Here is a 23,740-nt window from a genome sequence, read left to right on the forward strand (position 1 = left end):
GGCAGAGACTTAACATTCAGTGGGCCCGCTGCAGCACACTGAGCTCTGGGTATTGCCCTTCCAACTGTCCTCGGACATGTTTCTTTCTGCAGAGTCTGTGCACCGTCACAGTAGCACAGACCTGACATTTCAGATTCCTCACAGCACAACATTTCACTTCACTGCTCTTGCCCAGTGGAAAATCTGAAAAAGTAAGGAGACGGCTGGGGCTCCAGTCCACAAAAATGTCCTCTATGTCATCTTTAAATATTGGGACAGTGGAGGGATATTGGTTCTTTTGGCAGAGCACTCCTTCAAATTTATTTTTCAGATGAAAATAAGACTTCAGGCTGTCGTCTGATTTACTTCTCTGCTTAAAGGGGGGGAAAAACTCAAGGAACCTTCTTCATGCTGCCATGTTGCTCACCCCTAACCCTCAGTTTAATGTAGTCATGAGGGTTTCATCATTTTTTATAACTCAAAAACAGATTTGGTGTACTCTTGCATTTACAAACAAATTTGGGATGTCCTTAAACCAGAAAGTATATAATAAATCCCAAAACCAACATGCACATGACGCTGGCTTAATCATACGCTCATGATGGATTTGTCTGTTTGACGTTATGGACTTCTATACAAACAATAGTTGCATGTAGCTGATGTACTTTACTTTGTTCTGGTTCTTCACGCAGGTGGTGCCAATTTATTCCTTTTGTTTCAGCAGTTTTGCAAGTAAACTGAACTTTCTACATTTCTTTATGCATTTATTCTAGATATTAAAAAGTGGTCCCATGCTTATCAGCATTTTTAAGTTATAGAACAACTTTTCTCTTATGTTGCACACAACGGGGTGAGAAAAAAAAACTGGAAATAGAGAGATAGTTTGCTCTCATTTACAACACTGTGTACATTTATAACTACATCATGTTATTCACCTGTTTTACCTTAAAGGTATTTTTTTTCATGTGAAGGAGAAATGTTTGCAGGTGAAATCTTAGAAACAGGAGACTTGACTGTTTGTGACTGTGGGGGTGACTGTTTGTGACCCCCATCTTGCCAGATGGGGGTCACAAACAGTGCTTTACTAACTCTATTTAACTTGTTGCCATCAGATTGGATACAGTCCAAAAAGTGAAGTCAGTTAAACCTGATAGGAATCTGATTTGTGAGACACTTTTTACGAGCAGAACACCTCACAATCCTGTGAGCTTCCTGTTTTTGCAAATCACATTTATGGACCACAGCCTCCCCAACATTATGGACATTATTCATATGCAACATGTGAGGGGGGTCGAGCTCGAGAGGAGGCAGATATTGTATGAGGGTGACCGTGGCCACCATACGTTGCTCCTCTGGAGCAGGGGTGTCAAACTGAACCAGGAAAGGGCCAAGTGGCTGCAGGTTTTCAAATCAACTAAGCAGGAGCACACATGACTCCACTCATCTAATCACCTAAACTGTCTTCACTCAGTTGATTAGTTGTATCAGGTGTGCTCTTGCTAGGTTGGAACAAAAACCTGCAGCCACTTGGCCCTTTCCTGAATCAGTTTGACACCCCTGCTCTGGAGGAACGTGTGTTATTGACATTTTTGTGTATTGTCTCTGCTGTGCTGAGCTTGCCGTGAGATGATCTCATTATCTAGATGCCAAATATTATCTTCACACATACCCTTTATTCTCATTAGGGCTGTAACTAACGATTATTTTCATCATTGATTAAACAGTTTGTCTTAATATTAGAGGATGTTGAAAAATGGCTATTACGGTTTCCCAGAGCCCATAGTGACGTCGTCTTCACATCGATAATTTAAGTCGAACCAACAGTCCGAAAGATTTAAGGAGGTGTAAAGAGCAAAGCAGCAAATCTTTACAATTGGATAGCTGGGACCAGCAAATGTTCACCTTTTTGTTTTAATAAATGGCGAAAACCATTGTTGTCAATTAATATTTTACCCATTGATACATCAAAAAATTAATTAAATGAGTACCCACTTCATCTCTAGTTTGCATACATTATCCATTTTACTTCAGTCAACTGACCCAAACAACTAGTGAGACGAGTAATTTAGGTGCTCCACAATTATTATTATTATTATTATTATTATTATTATTATTATTATTATTATTAATAATAACAGGAAGTGTCATTTTGATAAAGTCATAGTGGACAGAGGTCTGGATGAGCACCAGGCCTGAACCACTACACAGCATCAACCACAACATGGATACATACACGTACACTTTCATACATGTGCACTCATTTTGCACTGTTTATGCACTCTCTTATGTCAATATCGTACAGTATTTCTTCTTGTCTATTATTTTCTTGTATTTATATTATTATATTTTTTTATTGTCTCTTCCATTCTCTAATTTTGCACATTTATACTATTTTTTTCAACTTAATTCTATTCTATTTTTTTATATTGGTATCCATCCATCCATCCATCCATCCATCCATCCATCCATCCATCCATCCATCCATCCATCCATTTTTTTGTTGCTTTTGATGTCTGGTAAAACTAAAGGTACATTTGTTTGGACAAAGATAATGATAACAACAAAAATAGCTCATAAGAGTTTAATTTAAGAGCTGATATCTAGCCATTTTCCATGGTTTTCTTGATAATGATTTTGGTTATTATCAAGAAAACCATGGTCAAACAATGGTCTAATCATTTTCTATCTATCTATCTATCTATCTATCTATCTATCTATCTATCTATCCATCTATCCATCTATCCATCTATCCATCTATCCATCTATCCATCTATCCATCTATCTATCTATCGAGTTAATAATTTCGTCACTTACTTCCGCATTTATTGAATAAGCTTTCTGTAAATCAACCAGCTTCTGTTCATTGCGCTGATCATTTTTCCAATGACTGTGTGTTGGCTGTAACTTAATATCAGCGATGAGCCCAACAGATGTGATGTGGAGATCAAATGTCATTATCATGAAGTGACTGACCTAATATGCTGCAGCTCAGCAGCCCCACACAGCCTCCCATCACACAGATAACCCAGCTTTGACCCTGGCCTGTCATCCTTGCTGTGGTGGCTTTATAAAGCCTGCCTGTCTCAGGGTAGCAACAGCACCAAAGCTAAATAAATCACAGCCAGTAAATGGCTTCTACTCCTCAGCAATTTCCTCAGCGATCATCAGTCTGTGGGGGACAGGACTGATAGCGTGCTGTCAGTCCCCTGCTACCTCGGAGAACCCGCTGTTGGCTTCCTCAGCAGAGTGGCGACGGGTCGGCCTCACCTCCTGTTGTTCCGAGGACTAGGGCAGCACAAAGAAAGGTGGTCAAAGGATCAACAAGTGGCTCAGAGGGGCAGCTGGGGTTACCGTGCTGTGGCTCGGGGGGGGGGGGCAGAGGAGACAGGTAGCACCCTGACCTTGTGTTTGTGTAATGGCCGTCCCTGTGATAAATGGCAGTGTCAGAGCGTTCACCCGCTGCACCATGGGGCTGTCCGCTCGCTCTGACGCAGATGGATCGGCCTTTGTTTTTTCCCTCACCTCCGTTGTGTAATTAATCTCCAGTGTGAGTCTATGTAAGAGTGCTGTGTGACTGTGGGGTGCAGGCCGATAAACTCACCGGCGGGCGAGTGGAGGCCCCGAGGACAAGCACCACCTAGGAGATGGCGAAAGAAGATGTTTAAATGCATGCTGCTCCAGGACTCCTCCCTCACCTTGGTTATCAAAAGAAAAGGCGACAAGCACAATATTTGTCCCTGCTCCAGAGTACAATTTATCTTGGTTGAAAATAGCATCTCTGGGAAGGTTCAGCAGTAATAGACCCTCTCCAGCACCACTGCCATCACATACTTTACACTGAAGTCTGGTTTCTCTCTACCTATTGCTTCACCAGCACCACATGTTCTCTGCTCCATTTCACAACATAATAAGGCTGTGGGCTGAAATGGCTTGAAGCAAATGAACGAATCTGTGCTGCTTTTTTATATTCTGTTTGAGTTTAAGACTGAAAATGATAGTGATGAGGGTTGGTTCAACAAAGGCTGCATTTTATGCTCAACCATTAACAAACACATAATAATCTATAATCCAAATAATACATTTTGTCCATGTATAGCACATGTGGTGTTAGACTGAGAGACACGGAGGTTATTTGACTTGATAAAACCAGGGGACTTACGGTATGATAAGAGCATTCAAATATTTATAGTTGCAAAGGTTAATCAGTTAATTTAATAGTTGTTGGACCTGTCACGGTAACTACTTCGTATAGTAGTTAATAGTGTAATTATTGTGACAGGCCCATTAGTTGTCAAGTATTAAATTAAATGCTAACTATCAGTTTGAGTCATTTTTAATGAAAAAAAAAGGAAATTTCTCTTATTGCAGCGTCCTAAATGTGAATGACTTCTACTTTCTTTATGACGTTAAATTTAATATATTTGAGTTGTGGACAAAACAATACATTTGAGGACATTCGCTATAGCTTTGGGAAGCACTGATTTTCACCATTTTTTTTATAGGCCAAACAACTAATCCATTAATTGAGAGAATAAGCATTAATCAACAATGAAAATAATTATTAATTACAGCCCAACAAACATTTATTGTTGACAGGAAATGGCTGATGTCTCTATAATGGCACAAATGAATGTGGCACCTTGAGTGTTGTGATCCAGAGGTTTGTAGCCAGTGTTTGTGATTTGAGCATAAAATCCTCCTCCGGGTGCAGTAGTGGGCTGCTAATCAGAGGCTGCGTTTAATCCCTTGGCTGTGGCGCTTTTCACCAGCTGAGAGTGGCGAGGTTATGGACAAACTGAAGCCCCCTCGAGATGGAGGTGTGAAGCAAATCCAGGCAAATCACTGAGCCTCGAAATGAGCCAAACGGAGACGAAAAATAAAAAGAGGCACACTGTATTTTTTTCTGAGGAGAGGGAGAGTCTTCATAAAGATTTAATACTGTGCAGGGGGACAGGTCAGTTTAATGAGGTGATGTGAAGCCTGGAAATGAATAGTGTTGTGATATCCTGCAGCACAGCAAATAGAAGCACTGGGAGCCATTGAGCTTCAGAGCCTGAGGCGCAGCACTGCAGAGCAAACAGCCAGAGTGTTAGTTCACTAAATGATGCAGAATGGATGCTGGATAATCACCACACTGCTCATAAATTCTCCTTTAAAGGCATCTTGTTGGATAGAATGCACTTTCTTTAGTCTAGACCTAAATCAATCAATATACCGTCCAGATAATTATCTGCCAGTGTGATCCAAACACAGGACAGAAATTATAGGATAATAATCTGATTTAAATTTAATTTGACAAGTCGATGTGGGCTTTGCTATTGCAAACAGAGCAGATGCATCAAGAGGGATGCACCGGATTATCTATGTTCATGTTGAACATTTCTCTGGTGCAGCCCCTGGGGTTATGGAGGAACAGTGCATGCTTTAGTCGAGCCCTCCTCCCTCCCTGTAAGCCCTCAACTCCGGTGGCTGGCTGCAGATTTAATGGGCTTAGCAGCTGTTGAGGAAAAGCAGTGAGGGCTTGTGGCATATGCTCTGGTTAGAACAAAGAGCAGTGAGCACACCACACAAGCTACAACTGCCTGAGCTGAACACAGCGCTGCCACAAAAGCCTGCAGTTAACCATTAAACTATTTAACAGCCTGCGTTCATTCAGTTTATGTCGCTGACTTTCTGTTAATGTGCTGTTCTGATTTTTGTGTGCTATTATTAGTGTTTTACCCTCAAAATAATTAAAAGAATATAGCTGTTTAGGTGTTGTTTACTTGGTTGCAGCATTACTTTCTTTTTACTGTGTGAGTTTTTACAGTAGGTATATAAGCTGTTAATTCATGAAATGAGAGCAAAGGATGGTGTATTTCAAAGGTTCTTTAAAGGCACTTGACAAGGCCGCCCTCTTCAGGGAGAGCTGTAACCCCTCCAACACGTCTGCTTTCAGTGTGCTCCATGATGCTGTTTGAAATAGAAAGTGGTGCAGAGAGTCCTCTAGTGGAAATAGTGCAAATAGAAAAGTTTATCTATGTTCCTACAAACATGGAAACAGACACAGTTTTACTCTGGAAATATACAGTTTGACTGTGTTTTTTTTTCTATCTTCAAAAAAGGAAGAGAAAAACAAATTTGAATGCACTAATCTGAGTGTTCTGCCTGGAGCATATTTATTTGATTTGGCAAAGTGCTCCACTGCTGCCTGTAAATATGTTCAGATTATTAGCTGAAAACTAATTAACTCTGGCAAATATGTGATCCTCAACACTCAGATTAGTTTTGTTGAGCAGAATTAGCAGGAAAGATTAATTAAAGGGATAGTTGTATGAGGTTTTTATCCATAACCAGTGCATCCACCCCCCAAAAAAATCAATATCAGTTTAAGTGTATGCTATATCTAGAATATTTTTACCACTTCACCTTGTTCTATGCTCTCTCCATGCCACCATGTTTTGTCCATTGACAAAAACAATAATTTTACCTTGCAGAAAACAGGAGTTACTGGTCTACCAGTACCTCAAAGTTTGTTTGTGTTTTTGTATGACATGGGTGAATTAGAGCGGTAGACAAGACACTCCTGTGTTCTGCGATTTAAAATGACAAAATGATTTTGTCTACAGACTCTAGTGACTTTGACAAGAGCATAGAACGACTTCAGTTCCCCAACTTAAAGAAGGCTTTCTTACAGGTGCATCTCAATAAATTAGAATATCATACAAAAGTTTATTTATGTCAGTATTTCAATGCAAAAAGTGGAAATAACACACTATATAGATCCATTACACACATAATTAAACATTTCATGTCTTAATTTATTTAATTTCTTGTAATTATAATGATTATGGCTTATATTTCACATCACATCTCTCAATCAATTCAAATCACAACTCAAGACCTACCTGTTCAGACTCGCTCACTCCATTTGATCCTCCGCACAAACTCCCCTCCTTAATTGTAATGTATTTGTAAATATTCTGATTTGTTTAGATTGTATATGTATGATGTTCTGCTTGTTTTTTGTTTTGTTTTTTTCCATGTTGTAAGGCGACCTTGAGTGCCTTGAAAGGCGCCCTATTAAATAAAATGAATTATTATTATTATTATTTAATGAAGACCTAAAATTCAGTGTCTCAAAAAAAAAGTAATATTACAAAAGACCAATTTTAAAAAGTGTGTTTAATATGGAAATGTTGGCCTCTGAAAAGTATGCCCATCAATATTCACTCAGTACTTGGTTGGGGTTGTTTGACTTGAACTACTGGAAATTGACTTTTCCATGATATTCTAATTTATTGAGATGCACCTGTATGTCAAGGTAAAATGGTGAATATTTTTGAAAATATTATTTCAACACCATGTCTAAGGTATTCTCAAGAACTATTCACACTTCACCACACATTGGCATTTTTGGTCTTCCAGAAGACAATGCCCTATACTATATTCTACTAAAGAATTGGAAGTGATACCTTTTACCTCAGTAATTGCTCAACGCCACCTCCTTCTGAATTGGAAAATCCACAACAGCTCCTTCCAGCAAACAATGGATTAAAGAGGCTATGTCCTTTTTAAAAGTAGAGAAAATTAGATATTCAAGAAGGGGAAACTTGAGCAAATTCTACAATAAATGGCAACCGTTAATGGATTTTTTTTTGCAATGATGTAATCCCCTCACACACACACACACACACACACACTCCCTCCCTCTTTCTTTTTTTTTTTCTCTCTTTCCCCTCTCTCTTTTACTTTTATTTTTGTATTTAATCTGTTATGTTTATGTGGTCAGTTTAATCATTTTATACAGACTATATCTAAATATTGTATAGTTTCTTTCGTTTAAATTTTTGTAACCGTTGTTTTTTCTTAAAAAGTATACAAATCTAAATCTAAGGGTGTATACAAACATGTTTAATGCAGACACCAATGTACCCTGATGTTCCTCAGTTATTTTTGTATACACATCAAAGAACAGATGAAACAGGAGATTGTCAATCTGCATTATTATAGTATTGTTCAACATTGCATACAGTGTTTCCTGTGCATATATAACAATCTGACAGGTCCCCAGCTGTTGTACATACACACATGCTGATGTAAGTTTCATTGCAGTTTGCACAGTTGCTCTGTGCATATATGAGCTTCAACAGGCAGCATGTGTAAACATTGATAATGTTGTGTTTGTGCAGTGTGCGTGTATGTGTGTGTTTTGCTCGCTTTCCTAACTGTTAGCAAACACACTGTGGTGCCATGTTCTCCCACTCACTGCTGACAGAAACAGCTCAGTGACTGTGTGGGAGTCAAGTGTGGCAGGTTTGCTAACTGTCTGTTCTCGTAACAGTACAGTACAAGCTCTCTAAATCAAGGAAGCTGCTGTGTGTGTGTGTGTGTGTGTGTGTGTGTGTGTGTGTGTGTGTGTCTGTAGGTGTGTATGAATAAAGTAGGTAGTAAATGCTGTCTCTTGCATTGCCCGCTTGCCCTCATTAAAGCAAAAAATGTCCTTGCACTAGCTTTACTGCAGGGCGGCAGAGATGTTTAAACAAACCAAATGGCTTTCAGTAGAAGCAAATAAAATGGTAAACACTTGACATTGTGTGAGAGAGATATGAGAGGGCCGCCTGTGAAGGGAATGAAGGGAAAATGAGAGCAAGTGAGAGGCCACTGGGTGAACAAAGGCTTATCATGTGTAATCTCCACCAGTGTTGCTTGTCAGTCTCATCATGGCCGACCTTGTCTCGAGCTCTGCTATAAGCGTGACCCTCTGTCCCGACTTGGCTGAGCGGACCCGTCACACTCTGTTTGTCTGTGAGCCTCTCGCCCCCACACCAACCAACCAGCAGCATTGCCTCTGTGTGCGCCTCACTTACTTCACAGTGTAACAACATGAAGTGCAGCTGAAGAGAAATAGGTTATATTTGGGGGGGAAGAAGAAGGTCACATTTAGTGTACATTGTTCATTTACTGTGCTGCGGGGTTGTATAACTGTGTGTGTTTATGTGCAGGTGGCAGTAAAGAGGAGGCTGAAGTACAGGAATATATGTTAAAAATTGCAGTAGTTTTTAACTGGACATTAACTGTTAATCACAGGATTGAGGGAATTTACACCTGCCAGGCTGCCTGGAAAAACAAAATACTATGCAGCTCAAGATCGCCATCTTTGTATTAAGTATTAGATTTACCATGTTAGTCAACATGTGCCTTTCAATCTGCATAGTAAAAGTTATAGTAATACGCTATATAGAAATACAATCGTGTTAACACAAGGGTATATTATTAATTTCCCAGCAAATTGTGACCTCAGATGTTTGTGTTTCCTGTTTTCAGTGCTGGTGGCCAGCAGAGGGTGCCAGAGCTAAGTACATCTGTTTTTGGGACATACTGGCACTGGTACAGACTGTTCACTCACTGAGTAGTAGTTTTATACCATTTTATTTAATCTGAAATGGATTTAGACAGTTATCTTGTGCTTTTATTGAACATTTTATTGATTTCTGAAGGCGTTTTCCCCTAAACAAATTTTACAATCTTCCAGTAAACAGTTATAAGCTTTACCCAGATTGATCCATCCTGAGTTGCTCTTCCGTGATTTGTGATAAAGGTCTATAGAAAATAAAATAGTAAAATATTATACACTAAATCTATACAGATCAATAACAGCCATTTTGGCCACTAACCTCTTAAATTCTTCAGATTTAGTATTTTAGGCCCATATAAAACCTTTGCATTTAATCTAATGCATATATATACATATATATATATACACATATATATATATATATATATATATATATATACATATATATACACATATATATACATATATATATATACATATATGCACATATATATATATATATATATATATATATATATATATATATATATATATATATATATATATGCAAAGTGAGCCAAAGGCTATGGGGCAATGGTTCAACTTACCCCACCATAAGGCACTGAAATTCAGTTAAGTCTCTGACATATAAAATGGTTTTTCAATTGAGTATACTCAACTGGTTTGGTGTGTTTGTCATATGTTAACCACTGTAGAAAAGGTATCATGCCGAAAACCTACAAGAGGAAAACAAGCTGGGGCTCAACCCGCCCCTTGAAGAGATGGAGAGAGCAGCCACTGATGTTAAGGGGGGAAAGTCCATCAGATCAGTGGCAAAAGAAATAAATATTGACAGGTCAACACTAAGGAGATACGTGAAAAAGAGGGAGGCAAAGGAAGTGAAAACAGTAGGGTACGGTGGAACAGCAGAAGCAAAGAGAGTCATCTCAGAGGAGGTGGAGAAGGAGCAAGCTGAGCATATCAAGAAGCTCTCGGAGCAGTTCCATGGCCTTACTCCAAAGAAATGCCGTGAACTGGCTTTGGCATTGGCAGAAAGGAATAATATTCCTACCCCCAGCAACTGGATAGAGAAAGGTTTAGCCGGTAGGATGTGCAAGAAATAACATGACTCATTAGGTTGGCATAGACTCATTTATTTTGTGTAGTTCAATACAGTACCATTACTTTTTTTTAGGTAAAGATTGGTTCAAGAATTTTATGGCACGCCACCATCTCTCCTCCGTATGCCTGAAGCGTCATCTTTTGGAAGGGCTACAGCCTTCAGTAAAACTACAGTTGGGGAGCTCTTTGACAATCTGGCAAAGGTGATGGACAGGTAACATAATTCATATATTTGAAAACATTAATAACTATTTATGACAACTACAGTTAAGTAAATACACATCAAACTGACACGTTTACTTACCAGCTATAATTAGCATGGTATATTAAGGAGTGTACTTGCGAATATGTTTTTGCATTACTTAAAGTTGAACTATTCTGATTATCGTCATTGCACTTTTCTTTGTTTTGCAGCCATAATTTCCCCCCAAACATGATTTTTAACGTTGATGAAACAGGTATCACAACAGTACAGACACCAAAGCAGGTAGTGGCAGAAAAAGGAAAGAAGCAAGTGGGCGCCATCATATGTGCATGCATGCAAATGCAGGAGCAACCATTACATTGGCTTGGTTGACAGCCTTGCAGGCAACGAAGTGAGTGCCAGATTTCTCAGAAGAATCCGAGGGATCACTGACAGTACAAAACCCACCTTTGCATTCAAGGAAAAGGATCAGGCATCTTTCCCATGGAGTGATGTGCTGAAGAAGCTGCCTCAACCTCAAAAGGCTGGAGGAACTGCAAGAAGGGAGCAACAGTTCATTTTCCCCTGCGGCCTTGACAGTTGGAATATTGAGTAGTTGTTTTGATTAAATGGTTAAATGGTGGTTTGTTCTCACAAGTTCAAAACTTTTCAAATTGTTAGTAAGCACAATATGCTCAGGTTTACATTTTAAAACTCAGATGGTCAGTTTAACCCAGATGGCTCAACTTACCCAACAACTTGGTTCAACTTACCCCTAACCTGGGGCAAGTTGAGCCACAGGAGCACTTTTTTTGGAGAAGTCATTATTTTGGGCAGCTTTGTCAGATATGCATTCTAATCATTTCATTTGATAGGAGACATCCAGAAATGAAACTACATGTTTTCATTCTGTTTCTGTGTCATTTTTCCTTACCTCCAGGACAACATAAGTAAAAAGTGGCACATCTTACCCCACTCTCCCCTATTGTCCATATTTCCACATACAGCGACATACTAACTTGCAACAATCTATTTTAACTAATGTGCACTACAAATACAATAATAATCTCAGGAAAAAACCCTCAGTGCAATATCAATAACATGTGTATATATATATATATATATATATATATATATATATATAATGATTTTGGTTATTATAAAGAAAACCATAGAAAAATGGCTAGATATAAGCTCTTAAATTAAACTCTTATGAGCTATTTTTTTGGCTATCATTATATTTGTCCAAACAATTGTGCCTGCAGTTGTACCCGTGAGTTTTATTTTTTATTTTTATTTTACCACCCTGTCTGTATCTGTATCTTAAATAAAACAAAAATATTCTGAATCAAACCAGAAAAGTTGCCTTCACATTAAAAGCCTGTAATTTACTTTGCATTGTTAAAAAACAAACACATATTTTACACTGAAAAATAACTGGATGTGTAGTAACATAGCAACCTGCTGCTGCCCACCTGACACAACGCCAATCAATCTCAGGTGCTCACAGAAAGTATGACTTGCCGCTAGGGGTGCACCGATTGCAATTTTCTGGCCGATCACCGATTTTTAAAAAGCCTGACCTGCCGATTACGATTTTGGCTGATACCGATTTTTTTATAACTCACAGCATACACCTTCAACAAATAAAGGAAATCACAATGTCTGAGGTAGTTAATAAAATATTGAACTTAAAATAAATAGCAACAATTTACAGGACAAACTAACAAAAGAACTGCAACTATAAATAAAGTGGTTTTTGGTTTTGTTATAGTACAACATACAGACAACTAGGGATGGGCATCGATTTTCGAATATTCGAATAGTCATTAAATCATAAAAAATCGAATAGTTCATCATATCTGGAAGAAAAAAAAAGTTGTATTACTGGTGCCTTCCACACGGGGGCAGCGTAACATTTGATGATACAGTGTGGCGGCTAGATGCCAAGCGGTAGAAGAAGAAACAAACTGAGAGGGGTTTCCATGGTTTCCACAGAGGGACAAGTTATTCCCCAGAGGGATTTAGAGACTCTGGATGTGACGCTTAGTTTTCGCCGTCATTAACTGTGCACAACGTCAGCAGCATGGCTAATTATGCACTTATGCAATTATGAGTCTCCGCTGATCATAAACATAGTGATCGTGATTTAACCAGCATCGCTAACTGTTCACAGAGTGTCTGGTGCTTGTTGTAAACAAACAGAGATCGCTAAGTGAACACCTCCTGCAGCAGCAGCACATACACACTGTACTGCTACAGAGCTAACTGTAGCTAACTGCCGCTAACGGCGGCTCTTCTTAACGAGCTTGAGGCGAGGCCGGCTTAAAAGAGTAAGAAGGAGTCGCTGGATTTGTCTCCAGTCGCTTTCTTGAAAAGTTGCTGAATTTAGCAACAAAGTTGGGAGCACTGCTTCGCCGGTGGGGGGTTATTATCTAGGTAGATAAGATCGCTAGATAAGATCGGTTTGATGTAAAGGAATCGGCCGATCGCAGATCCCGCAAAATTAAGGAAATCGGCACACCCCCACTTGCCGCTTATCAACAAACGGTAAGTATCAATGCTAGTAAAAGTAAAATTTACCGGAAAAATACTTAACACAATCACACAATAAATGTCCAACATGAAGAAAAGATGCAACGTTAACCGTTAAACGTTACTTTGACTCTGTCGCCAACCGTTAAAATCGCCAAACGTTAAAATCACCAACTGCCAGCATCCCTATTAGCTAACGTTGGTTATCTAATAGGGTTGGAGATCCCTCAGGAGACGGATGGTCTCCTGAGGGATCTCCTCCCAGACCTGGTCTAAAGCATCCGTCAACTCCTGGACAGTACCTCATCTCGGTACTTATGACAGTCAGGCTACCTCTGCCAAGCACATGGAGGGCTGTGCGGTCCCCCAAAGAAATGCCACCATTACTGACCCACTGCCAAACCGGTCATGCTGGAGGATGTTGCAGGCAGCAGAACGTTCTCCACGGCGTCTCCAGACTCTGTCACGTCTGTCACATGTGCTCAGTGTGAACCTGCTTTCATCTGTGAAGAGCACAGAGCACAGGTGGTGAATTTGCCAATCTTGGTGTTCTCTGGCATATGCCAAACGTCCTGCACGGTGTTGGGCTGTAAGCACAACCCCCATCTGTGGACGTCGGGCCCTCATACCACCCTCATGGAGTCTGTTTCTGACTGTTTGAGCAGACACATTTGTGGCCTGCTGGAGGTAATTTTGCAGGGCTCTGGCAGTGCTCCTCCTGTTCCTCCTTGCACAAAGGTGGAGGGAGGTAGGGGTCCTGCTGCTGGGTTGTTGCCCTCCTACGGCCTCCTCCACGTCTCCTGATGTACTGGCCTGTCTGCTGGTAGCGCCTCCATGCTCTGGACATTACACTGACAGACACAGCAAACCTTCTTGAAACAGCTCGCATTGATGTGCCATCCTGGATGAGCTGCACTACCTGAGCCACTTGTGTGGGTTGTAGACTCCGTCTCATGCTACCACTAGAGTGAAAGCACCGCCAGCATTCAAAAGTGTAGGAACTGAGAAGTGGTCTGTGGTCACCACCTGCAGAACCACTCCTTTATTGGGGGTGTCTTGCTAATTGCCTATAATTTCCACCTGTTGTCTATTCCATTTGCACAACAGCATGTGAAATTGATTGTCAATCAGTGTTGCTTCTTAAGTGGACAGTTTGATTTCACAGAAGTGTGATTGACTTGGAGTTACATTGTGTTGTTTAAGTGTTCCCTTTATTTTTTTAAGCAGTGTGTGTGTGTGTGTGTGTATATATATATATATTATATATATATATATATAATATATATATATATATATATATATACAGGTACTGGTCATATAATTAGAATATCATGAAAATGTTGATTTATTTCAGTAATTCCATTCAAAAAGTGAAACTTGTACAATGTATACATTCATTCCACACAGACTGATACATTTCAAGTGTTTATTTATTTTAATTTTGATATTATAATGAAAATCCCAAATTCAGTATCTCAGAAAATTAGAATATTGCGAAAAGGTTCAATATAGAAGACACCTGGTGCCACACTCTAATCAGCTAATTAACCCAAAAGGCCTTTAAATGGTCTCTCAGTCTAGTTCTGTAGGCTACACAATCATGGGGAAGACTGCTGACTTGACAGTTGTCCAAAAGACGACCATTGACCTCTTGCACAAGCAGGGCAAGACACAAAAGGTGATTGCTAAAGATGCTGGCTGTTCACAGCTCTGTGTCCAAGCACATTAATAGAGAGGCGAGGGGAAGGAAAAGATGTGGTAGAAAAAGTATACCAGCAATAGGGATAACCACACTCTGGAGAGGATTGTGAAACAAAACTCATTCAAAAATGTGGGGGGGATTCACAAAGAGTGGACTGCAGCTGGAGTCAGTGCTTCAAGAACTACCAGACAGACGTATGAAGACATGGGTTTCAGCTGCCGCATCCCTTGTGTCGAGCCACTCTTGAACAAGAGACAGAAGCGTCTCGCCTGGGCTAAAGACTAAAAGGACTGGACCGCTGCTGAGTGGTCCAAAGTTATGTTCTCTGATGAAAGTAAATTTTGCATTTCCTTTGGAAATCAAGGTCCCAGAGTCTGGAGGAAGAGAGGAGAGGCACAGAATCCACGGTGTTTGAGGGTCCAGTGTAAAGTTTCCACAGTCAGTGATGGTTTGGGGCCATGTCATCTGCTGGTGTTGGTCCACTGTGTTTTCTGAGGTCGAGGGTCAACGCAGCCGTCTAAATAAAACACGAAATAAACACGTGAAATGTATCAGTCTGTGTGGAATGAATGTATACATTATACAAGTTTCACTTATTGAATGGAATTACTGAAAGAAATCAACTTTTTCATGATATTCTAATTATATGACCAGCACCTGTATATATACACACACACACACACACACAAAACATTTTAAGAAGACAAAGTTGACTGATGGACATGTTGATCCAAATAAGGTTATGTCTTAACCAACGTTACTTCCATTTGCTAATTTAACTAATATTCAAATTAGACATAAGAATAAATATATAAGTAATAGAATTGTATCCTGATTAAGATACATCTATGATTATGATTTCTATTTTTGCATATTTAGGGATATGTTTATCAGTAATGAATGTTAAAAACAGTTATTTATACAAATTCAGGAAAAGTACTTAGTGGATAGGTTCAGATCAATAAGGAAGCAGGTTGATAATCAATAATGTATAGATAAGGGCATTAACAATTGTTCTTCTCACTCCTTTCCTCTTTTCTCTCTTTAAAAATATGTTCAAAAATAAATTTCCAAACAAAACAAAAAAAATGAATGAAGACAACCAGTTACTATGACATTTAAGTTGCATAAAAGTACTATAACTAGGCTGGGAGATCGTTTTAATGTAAAGTTAAGTAGCCTAAATAAGTAGTTGGTGTCCAGATCATAGGAGTAGAATAAAATAGTCTTTTTCTATTTCTATGCTCCTGATACATAGGTGTCACAATAATAATTATAAATTGAAAATCCATTGATATGATGGATGTTCAGCAAAAACACCTCTCTGGCCATTATTCAACACCAAAAGTCAGGAAAAGAAGGGGAGATTGTGACATATCTCACATTTGGTCAGATACTGAATTGTGACAATAATCTCCTCTGGTAATCTCCACCACAGGCTCATTGGTTTTGCTGACATTGTGTTTCAGATGATTGTCATTGCACCACATCATAAAGCTCTCTATCAGTCCTCTGTAATCCTCTGTGAAAATAGTCTCCAGGTCAAGACAGCAAAAAACCCTCTCAAAAATCTGTCCCAATTTGTCCTGGATTTTTATTTCAGATGTTGACAGTCAGTGTTTACTTAACTCCTAGTTTTAAAAAATAAGTATTATTATTATAAGTATTATTATTCAAATAAAAATAAAAATATATCAATTTGTTAACTACTGAGGAAAACAAAAGGGCTAACCATTGTTCAATGTCTTGCTTGGCATTGTTTCCAGAAAATATATTTTAATTATTGTGAAACAATATCTCACCGTATGTTATTGTGTCAACACATGTACATGTGTAACAAATAGGTTCATACAACTCTTTTGATTTTAGCGATGTATCACTTCTAGCGTTATATACTGTATATATACTTTTTTGATCCAAAGTATAAAAAGAGAGAGCTAGAGAAAGAGATAACAACCCAACACCAGTTTGACTGTTATTCCCTGGCTTGCACACAGAAAAAAACATCATATAGGAAATAATTCAAAACAGAGGTATCAAATAAACTTTTCATACAAAAGCTGTAGAAAAAAAAACCTTCCCCCACAACATTAAAAAACAATTGCATATTCTCTAAGTGACAGGTGGGAGACAAGATGTCTGTTTCTCTCCACAAGATGGAGCGCTTACCAAATATTTTCTTTTCAGAAGGTTGGCTCTTTAAACTTCAGTGCAGACAAATACCAGGAAACACTCTTGCTATGATTGTAGTTTACAGTAGGTGGTGCTAGTGATTTATCATCTCAGCAAAGAGCTTAAAAACTGCAATAATTAGATGTTTTAGCTATGAATAAGCAAAAAATCTTAAATACTTTCAAAGTTTCTATTAATTCACTATAATGAGTTGGTGTACATTTTTACACATTGAATTCATCATAAGCAGTGCCCTTCATGATTTATAGCAGAAGTATGTTGTAGTAGGTGTTTACTATATAAACTCTGACTGCCTCTTAGTTTCAGCTCTCCCACCAACATTATGTAGCCTAAACATGACTTTAATTGGTAGTATTAAATTCAGGCTTAGACCAGTTCACTTCAATCAATCCATCAGAATGAAAGGAGTATTTAAATTCAATCTTATCAAATCCTTAAATTGAAGAAATTATTTTCATGTAATAATGCATTCAGAACCCAACAAGTATCACATATTTGTCTTAGACAGATTTTAACAGGCTTCCATCGGCTTTCAGAGGTGAATTTCAATGTGGCCACCTCACAGTCATATGGCTCTTTGCCGAGTCAGAAAATCACCACTATGCCCAAGAGAGGATTATAGTAATTTCCACAAAGATTGGACTGTAGGAGGAGAGCGGGGTGGAAACTCTCTGTGTTTTAATGTTTATGTGTGTATGGGGGATGGGGGATATGGAAGGGAGGGGGGGAGGTCATCATTGACATTCATTATAATGAAGTCTTCGCCCTTTCACCTCTCCCACAGTTGCTATAAGCATCACAGCGAATATGTACTGGTTCCAGTGGGAGGAAAGACCTAGCAGATCTATATTACACATTACCTGAAACCTCCACCAAAATACATCAGAATCTAGATGGCTGTCATAAGGTACAGTAATTTATATTCATATATATATATATATAAATGTTACCACTAACAATTTGTGTCCACATTAAGTATAAGCTGATTATCCAAATATACCAGACCATAAGTAAGAGACATCTTTTGTCACCATTTGACATTTTATGGCGTGTGCCACTGAGGGTTTTAGAAAAAAATAAAAACTGGATAATCAAGCCCAATTATAAACTAGCATGGCTTAATCAAGGTTGCAAAGACCCAGATGAGGTTGCTTAAGTTTTAAGGAGATCTGTTTGCAGAAGTGAAATATAATATCCATAAATGTGTCTCCATTAGTGTATAATAACCTAAGACTAAGAATGGTAGTGTCCTTAGATGAGGATGAGCCCTTCATATATACATAGTGAATGGGTCCACCAAGGAGTCCACCGTCATGTTTCTACAGGAAATAAGTCATTTTAAAAATCTGTCATTCCTAAATTGCTTTTCCAGTCATTTATCAAGAGTAAATTATACATAATACCCTTCAACCAGAAATGCATCCAAGCAGGTCCATGCATTTACATTAAGATAATAACAGATACGTTCCAAACTTGATTGTTGATTTAAATGTACATCCCCAAGACAAAACTTGGGGTTTCAAACAAGGGTTTGAAATAACCTAATCTCTATAAACTGATATCTGAATATGAGTGCAAAATCTGTAGGCAACAGAGCCATAGTTTGGTGTTGGAAATGTTCTAGTTTCTATTTGTAGTCAGAGTAGTATTGACCCATCATATCTGAGTGGACTTTGGTTGACTGTAGGTGAATGGTCCATGTAGAGAGCAAATGAGGTTGAATACATTGAAATGCAATCTCATAACCCAGTGGTGATTGTCTGATGAAGATTTTGCTTTTTATGAGCTTAGCTAGCTTCGCCTAACTGGCTATACCCCAACCCCAAAATCACTGGCCCTTGCTCCAAGAGGCTAAGTCGTCATCAGACCAATAGCAGATATGTTTTAAGTTTGGTAATAAGACACTTACCTAGTTCTGTAATGTCAAGACCAGAGAGATCTTATTGACCAAAGTTAATTTTGTGTAGGCGCACTTTTAGAAAGCTTGAAGTAGTCATTTAACTGTAGAAAACAGTTAACATTTAAAGATAGAAAATTACTGGAAATGTTTTTGTTTTAGAGTGGAGGCAAGTTTCTCTTGGTGAGGACCAGCAGCGGGCCATGCCCTCACCTCTCCTGAGTGTAATTTTTTTGGATTGTTATTATTATTATTTCTTTAGTTCTATAGCAACTTTCAAAACCAGGGTTACAAGGTGCTTTACAAAATACAATATCATTGAGGCAATACAACAGTTAAAACACAAATAAGAGAACGACATCAAAACAGTGAACAAACATTACATAAAATAATAGATAAAATAATAGAAACAAAAATTTAAATATGTGTAAAAACATTAGAATTTTTGCACAAATGCCAGTCTGTACATGTGGGTTTTTAAAAGCTTTTTAAAATGATACACAGGATTAATTTATGACAACAACCAACTGTCCCTCCATCAATGTCTGTAGAGCTGTGCTCTCTCACTAACAGTGCTAAAAAGTTTGAGAAATAGTAATAACTACACAAACTCGTAAAAAGTAATACAGACATATACTCAGGTGAATAAGCTCCAGCTACTTGCTTTCCTATCTTGATAATGAATACTAAAAAGCAGGCAACGTTTTTGCAGTATATTGTATACATTGTTCTTGATGGGGCCCTGTGGTACCTTAAACCATCGCTAACAAGAGAAATGTTGCCTTCAGCCACCCAATATTTCAAATAACCCTGGTAGAGTAATGTAGGGCCTGCAATAATATTGATCTTTGTATGATATCTATGTTAGTATTACAGACGGCTATCTTCTTTCACCTCAGGTTACCTGATAACTGATATTGTTTTGAAGTATTTTCCCAATTAGTTGAGTGGGGCTGAGGATGGGATGCGTGCTTCTGTGGATGTGGGTGTTTTTTGTAACAAGCATATTTTTTAAAATATATTTCGTGTGTGTGCCTTCATGTACATATGTCGGTGTATGTATGCAGCCGTGCATTGTAGTGTGTGCTTCTGTGTGAACAAGTGTGTAGTTGTGTGTTGCGGGTGATGTTAGCTTCCTGAGGCTGATTACCACCCTCTTCCCAGCGTCTTGTTTTTGCCCGTCTCTCCGCCTGTGTGGAAGTTGTGTGGGCACCCTCTGGATTGCCTCACCGCCGAAGCATGCCGGACCCTGTTATCCAGCTATCCATCTGTGTTATTGATTTTTTTCCCTCTTTGTAGAGTTTCATCTTTCCTCCACTTTTCTATAGAACGATGGAGAGGGAGGGAGAGCGAGAGAGAAAGGAGGGGCGAGCAAGGGGGCAGCGCAGAGATCTGAGAGCTGGTAGAAGAGGGGGGAGGCAGGGATGGAGCGTTGGAGGAGCGGAGCAGCAGTGGGGCTTCTGAGGGTAGGGGTGTAAGAGGTTGGGGGGGCACTCAGCCTGGACTATGGATGAGCAGAGAGAAAGAGGCACTCTTGAAGTATTGGAGCTTTTTTTTCTTTCTCTCTCTCTCTTCGTTTCTCTCCATTCTCTTGGGAGCACCCCCCTCCTCCTCCTCCTCCTCCTCTCCTTCCTCCTCCATCCTGCTCCGAGGCGCCTCTGGTACACACGCTCCACTCGCCACCCCCCTCCTCTTCCTCCTCCTCCTCCTCTGCCTCTCGCTCCGTCCGCCTGCCTGCCGTCTCTCCTTCCCGGGGGGCTCGGGCAGTGCTGGCGGCGCAGCCGTGATTTGCAGGAGATTTGTCTAAGTGAGAAGCAATTAGTGCGCCTAAGCACCGCTAATGTATGCATGCTGGGGCCGTCGCCGCCCCTCCTGCTTGGCGGTGCCGTGCCAGGCCAGACCGGGGCACCGTTGGCGTTCTCTCTCCCTGTCTCCCCTTGTCTCTTTTCATCTGCAGGCCGTCATCCTGCACTCGCTCCCCTTCAGATGACCCAGTCCTCTCTGATTCTATTAGCACAATAATTAGTCAACTAGTGGTGCTGAAATTTGTGTTAGTATTTACTTTCTCACTTTACTGCAAGTATTCAAATGTATACAACTGTATATATTACTCTCTCCACTCTAAAGGCTTCTCCAAAAAGTGCCGTTTAGAATAAGTTTACCTTCTAAACTTCACTGAGGCTTATAGAGGTGATTTCTGTCCCTCATCTTCTCCTACGTATGTTTCCATTGTAGATTCGGAGGAGGCTTTCGTAAGCCTGGAAATTTAAGTCTGTGAGTGATGGTGAGTGGTAGCATAATTTGAGTGCAGTAATCCACACACTTGAGGATACACTCAAATGAACACAGACACGTCACAAACACACATACACAACAAAGTGGAACAGTGGTGGGTGGTAGGATTCCCTTTGAAACCTGTGGTGTAGAAAGGCTTGTTTGTGAGCGCGCAAGCATGAGGGACGCTCTGCATGCTGCGACTCCCCAACCACTTGAAAATGAACTTTGGCCTTTTCTACACGTTCACTCTCTCTTACTCAGACAAAAACAAGATTAAGTCTGCTCATCTTTACGCTGCACTGACTGCCTTCCAAGTGGGAGCCTACATGGACCGTGGGTGGTTTTGGAGCGAGGTGCTCGTTAATTAAAGATAGGCTAATTACTGGCGCTTCTTAGCCTGGCTTTTGCGGCGCTGATAAGAGGATAATCCTGGAGAGAAAGGCGGAGATCGAACTGGTCCCCGGTAGACTGGGCCTCCTGCTCGACTGGGCTGGAAGAACCCCCCCGTCCCGTCTTTGCTTCTTTAAAGAGCAGGACTTGCAACCAGAGAGTATAGAATATTCAAGCAGGCTGGAGGAAACCTACATAAAAGACATTAGCTATTACTTGTTAGGCTCAGGGTTTCTGGGGCTATTTTAAAGCTACATCCACTGGTTTAGCTGAATTTGCTAAGAAAAAGCGTAATGATGTATTGCAATGTAACAATGATTTTTTATTTATTTATCCCTGTATGTAAATTAACCTTCTCCCTCTGGGGAAAGTCTTAAGTTCAACATCAGCTATAGAGCTACATCCCTTAAACATGTTAATTTAGTGCCTTGCTCAAATACGCGTCTGTTGTTTGTCCGTCTGCTAATTTGGATGCTTGTCTATGGTCGTAGTAACTTGTTTATCCATTGGAGCCTTTCCTCATTCCTGATAGACAAACACGCATGCAGACATGTAAATAATCACATTTACAATCCACCTCACACTCACATGATTGAAAGGTTGCATGACCCGACCATCATTCACGTGTCTCTAACCCATATTTTGTCATGGGGAGTTAGCCATTAGCACTTGCTGGGCTGTTCCCATATGCTGGGCCTCCACAGATCTATAATTCAAGGGTGGCAGATGTCCCCATGTATTATTCATGAGTGCCATTCCATGCCGGGCTAGCAAGCGAGCCAGCGGCAGAACCGTCACAAGGTCCTTGCATATAGGAGGTCTCTTCCATGTTGACCTGCGTGTGCACCTTCCCTTCAACTACTTTCTGCAAATGGACTACAGCGAGCTTTGCAGAGATGGAGACCTGCAAGTCGCTCTCTGATGACAGATAGTGTCATGGGATTTGGAAGCTGCATAGTGTGGATGCTGTTGGCAATGTTCTTCTGTTTTTCTGCAGAATATGTAATTGTGATAGTCATGAAACAGAAATCATTTTCTTAAAGGGAAACGCCATTGATTTTACTTACTCAATTGACTTGTCACTAATAGTTGTAGAGTAAATGTCTCTCCTTTAGAGGAGCTTTGTCAATCTGAGAAAATGTTATTGGAGGTGTAGAATCCAGTTTTGGGGTTTGTCCCATACCACAGACCAAAGTCAGAACATCTCTGCCTTTTCTGCATTGATTTTGATCAAAATGTTTTTTTTAATATGTCCCTAGCGTACTCCCTAACTTTATGGAATTATGATAATATACCACTGGCGTGGCCCTTTTGTAAAGTGTTAGTTCACTATAATTACACCAAAAAAACACATTTTCCCTTACCTCTTGTGATGTCTAGCCATGCAGATCGTTTTGTATTATTTTCTTCAGGCTTTACTGAGATTTCTGCTGCTATTCACTATAGTAGAGGCGAACATAATCTTTTTCTTGTGGTACTCACAGCATTGAAAAATAAAATAAATCAATGGCAATGTGTCTTTCCAGAAATAATGACCCTAATAATCCACCAAACACTCTTACTCACTCAATCACCTAACAGTTTTTATAAATTGTTTTTGCAGTTAAAAGAAGTTCCAGTGACAGCTGTTTAAATTAAGATCTTTAAATGAACAAAATGACCCAGACTTGTCTTTGACAATCCAGTACAATTCTTTTTACCTTTGTTGCACTTAGATGGCAGCACAATCTCAGAGACTGAGACTCAAAATAAAAATAAAACCATGTGCATGGCTGAACACCTAAAGGAAGGAGGGAACCCATGTATCTTTGTAATTTGGGTTTAAAACTCTTCATATCTTCATATTACACCTAGGACTGTGTGGTGCGGTATAGAATATTCTAGGTACTTTGGAGCAGAGGAAGAGGTCGGATTTTGCATGCGTGTGTGCGCATGAGTGTAAAGCGTCTACACTGTAAATCACACCTACATACCTAGAGGAGACAGCAGCGTTGTGTGCCGATACCCTCAAAGAGTGGGAGATAAAACACGCATGCACGCGCACACACACGCGCGCGCACACACACACACACACACACACAGAGGCACCAAAGATCACAAGCTGCCGCCAGCGCCAAGCCTGGCCGGCGCTGAACCGGCAACCCG

General features: G+C 39.8%; 1 protein-coding gene across 1 annotated transcript; it reads left to right on the forward strand.

Annotated features, from left to right (window-relative positions):
* Positions 1-10,021: 10,021 nt before the first annotated feature.
* zgc:113274 (uncharacterized protein LOC552925 homolog) lies at positions 10,022-10,624 on the forward strand. The gene is given in 3 exon segments (XM_059333029.1): positions 10,022-10,063; positions 10,066-10,399; positions 10,491-10,624. Coding segments are annotated over 3 exon segments (510 nt in total).
* The last annotated feature ends 13,116 nt before the right edge of the window (positions 10,625-23,740 follow it).

Source organism: Centropristis striata, chromosome 5 (genome assembly GCF_030273125.1).
Source record: "Centropristis striata isolate RG_2023a ecotype Rhode Island chromosome 5, C.striata_1.0, whole genome shotgun sequence".
NCBI lineage: Eukaryota > Metazoa > Chordata > Actinopteri > Perciformes > Serranidae > Centropristis > Centropristis striata.